General features: G+C 33.5%; 1 protein-coding gene across 4 annotated transcripts in view; it reads right to left on the minus strand.

The window, feature by feature from the left end:
- LOC106882026 (tissue factor pathway inhibitor) overlaps positions 1–2,457 on the minus strand; it is a 32,232-nt gene extending 29,775 nt beyond the window's left edge. For 3 of the 4 annotated variants that reach the window (XR_008264059.1, XR_008264058.1, XM_052967707.1), the window contains exons 1-2: positions 1,742–2,077; positions 80–178 (exon numbers count right to left, since the gene is read on the minus strand). Coding sequence is in view for 2 of the 4 variants with exons in the window: in XM_052967707.1 (XP_052823667.1) it covers positions 80–167 (88 nt within the window). In the remaining 2 variants the exon portion in view is untranslated. Of the gene's footprint in view, positions 1–79; positions 179–1,741; positions 2,078–2,186 lie in introns of those variants that run through there. The other variant, XM_052967708.1, reaches the window with a different exon arrangement.
- Positions 2,458–3,633: the final 1,176 nt, after the last annotated feature.

Genomic DNA, 3,633 nt, shown 5'->3' on the forward strand with positions numbered 1-3,633 from the left:
ATATATATATATATATATAAATAAATGAAAGCCCTAACGATGTATAAAGGAAACAGAAAACGGATGAAAGTTGACATACCATCGCGATAATTAAAGGAAAATACTCCAACATTGGCCAAATAGCAAACAACTATAAAAATAGTTAAACAACCGCTTTTATTGATCATGTTGAATGGAACTGGAAATTGTAAAAGGAAAATAAAAGGATTAAGATATTTTATCATGGAATTATGATTTCAGTGTTAGGTCATTTGAGTTATGAGAGGGTTAGTAGATTTAGTGAAATGAACGAGCTATCTAAAACAGCGCAATATGTACACCATGCTTCTCTTTCAACTATGTTAATTTTCTTTCAGATTTCTCTGACTTCAACATGGTACATTGCATTCACAAAAGTTTTAACTTCAGGGAGTTGGTGGCAAGCATTATTATAACTTATATGAACATGTGCTGTTGGGTGTTTTTAGAAGAGCTTTTCTTTTTTGTATTTGCATCTTGCTTTTCTCCGTGAAAACCTTGATGTCATCAGTGAGGAGCACGGTGAAATATTTCACCAACAAAGCTAACAAGGCCGCTGAGATACTGCCATGATGAGTGAATATGTTACGTCTCTGGTTAAAAACGATGAAAGCAGTCACAAAATAAAACTGCGATCTTCAAAGCACTTTTAATTTTAATTTTAGAGCTGTTTCATATTTTTTTAGCTTGTCATTTATTTATTAAATGCAATCATTTGGAACATTTTCGGAAAATTCAACATGAAATTGATTCCTTTTTCTCTCAACATAGGAATGAAAACGAGGCCAGCATCTAGCTCCAGGTGAAAGTTGTATTATAGAATGTCTAACTACAAAGCTAAAATTCTTTTCGAAAATATCGATACCAGGCGGAAGCTAAGATCACGTTTGAACTCAGCACGGAAAAATATATGTAGACAAACAAAAAAATCCAGATTAATAACACCCATATTATCTAATGTATGAAGTAGAGACAGCCTAAAATATATCAGATTTGCAATATGCAGTGTACTAGTTGATGCAATAGCATTTATGATAAATATGAGTAGAAATAAATCGAACCAGGTAGGGGAGAACGAAATGAAAACTGGAATGTACGACTGACAATCAGTTGGCAGAACAGAAATATAGAAAGAAGTGAAGAAATGTAAGATATTGCAACCAATTTTTTAATGTTATATGGAAAAATGAGTAAAATATAGACGAGAAAGTTAGCCTAGTTCAAAGAGAAAAAAAATATATATATTGCCATAGAAAATATCAGTTGAAGAAATAATTGTACATATATTATTGACATAGGAGATTTTATTGAGAAATGATGCAAAGAAAACACGAAATAAGATTATATCAAGTTTCACCTCAATATGGAAAAATAAATCGTCAAGTAATTAAGTCTTGGGTGGTCAGTGTCGAGTGATGCGGACATAATTATCGAGGTGGAAGCGATGAGGTAGTAAACCTCTAATGCTTGCAATATATTTTTCCTTCTGTCCTTTTTTTTTAATTAATCAAATATAGTGCTCATAAAATTGATATGTCCTGCCATACTGGTGAAATTGATGTAACTGATGCTCAGTTTGGACATCCATAGATCGATGTCTGTAGAGAAATGTGAGCGACGAAGTAATTTTTGTTTCTACGCTATGGTGTTGGACAATCTTAAAACATTTAAAAACTAATTTTACAAAACAAAGCAATTTCACTGCTTATTTTTCAATACTCACCCCTACTAAAGGGAAGGTTGGTTTTCCTCCAAAAGTACTGTTTTGAATAGCATGATAATGGTTTCAAATTTTGGCACAAAAGTCGATTACATCGACTCCAATGCTTAGCAAGTATTCACTTTATCGACACTCCGAAAGGCAAAATCAACCGCGGCAGAATTTGAACTCAGAACGTAAAGAACCGGAAAAAATATCGCTTAACATTTTGTCCGGCACGCTAACGATTCTGCTAGCTCGCCGCCTTTGTGACTAGCATCATAGTACGAGATGAAGATAAAGAAGATTCTTAAAATATCCTAATCGATCAATTTCATATTGCGACAAATCTGATACAAAAAAAAGCAATGAAAGAAATAACGTAAGAAATACGTCATAAAGAAGAAAAAATACAGAATAAATAAAATTTAATATATTATAGAATCACGAAGAAAATAAGAATTCATACCTTTTTTGATATTTCAATTTCCTGCTTATTATGTATTCTTATATTACTTTGAAATGCAACAAACTTTAAGAAACGATCTAGTGTCGTGGTCAGTCAAGTTGGGCACGAAGTATTCTCATTAGTCAACAACAGGATACATTCTGCTTATATAGGGAACATTGTCAACATTGACATTTGGGGAGGTAAAAAATTTGCTTGTTTACTTTGAAACTTCTGTATGCAGCCCCCAGTATTAGCCCACTCCAAACACACATTTCCACTCTAACTTATTCCCTGTAACTTTCACCTTGTGTGTTTAAGCCAATTCAATTTAGACCTTCCTTAATGAGGTTACGCCTCGAGACTTGATATTTTCCCTGTCGAAATTAATTAGTCTTAATTTCAAATTCAGCTCATATCATTGACACAAGCAGTTAACTTTTTCTCCACCTCAGAAATCATATTGCTTTAATTGTATTTTGTTTCTTTTGTTTGGGTTCCAAAAATAGAAAATGGATTGCTTCTTTTTATTAATCTGTGAATTAAAAATAAATTTCGGCAACACATTTACATATATCTATCTACAAACTCACACGTAACCATACATACCAAACACAGGTATATGCACATACACATAACTATATATTTTATATAAGGCTTGTCGAATAGAAATTGCAACATATTGTGCATCGTCAGAAAATATTACTCCCTCTAGTGAGGCCGATCAATACTGATGCTACTAGAGGATATTCAGGTTATTCCCATATTATAGATATCTTTTACACCTCTTGTTAGCTATTTCTACAACAAAGCCCAGTCCATGTGCCTCAATGATCCTGAGAACTATGTCTTTGGAGTGCAAGCTCGCTCCTTGCAGGACGAAAATGGACTATTTCTTCTCTGAGGTAAAAATGGGTTTACGAGGGGCCAAACTCTCTACTTACAAAAAAAAAAAAAAAAAAAAAAAAAGTAACAGAAGTATTGATGGCAATCCAGAACCAGAGCCAAATGACGTGTCAGACCCTAACCTAAAACCCATACAGGAGGCAGAAAAGAAAACGACCCCCCAAACCTGGAGGTGGGATACTGAGGTAGTTTTGAAAAAATAAGGATCCAGCGGGAGAGAAGAAAAGACAGCCGTGAAGCACTACATAGAGAACATAACCCGTGCATATATGTCTAATTTTTCAGAAATTACCGCGCATGTGCGGAATACCTAATCGGCAGCAAATACAAAAAAATGCCGATTTTTCAGAAATTAGTCAAAAAACATTTTATAATTAATAAGTCTTAGGGTAGCAAAAAATTAAGAAATTTAATTCACTACCAGTGGTGTAGCGAGAAAAAAAATTAGTCAACAGACTTTATATTATTCAATGTAAAATACAGTGTACATTTAATACACATGCGCGGTAATTTTTGAAAAATTAGACGTATATACACAAGTCATGTTCTCTATGTAGTGCCT

The sequence above is a fragment of the Octopus bimaculoides genome, chromosome 4 (genome assembly GCF_001194135.2).
Source record: "Octopus bimaculoides isolate UCB-OBI-ISO-001 chromosome 4, ASM119413v2, whole genome shotgun sequence".
NCBI classification, from domain to species: Eukaryota; Metazoa; Mollusca; class Cephalopoda; order Octopoda; family Octopodidae; genus Octopus; species Octopus bimaculoides.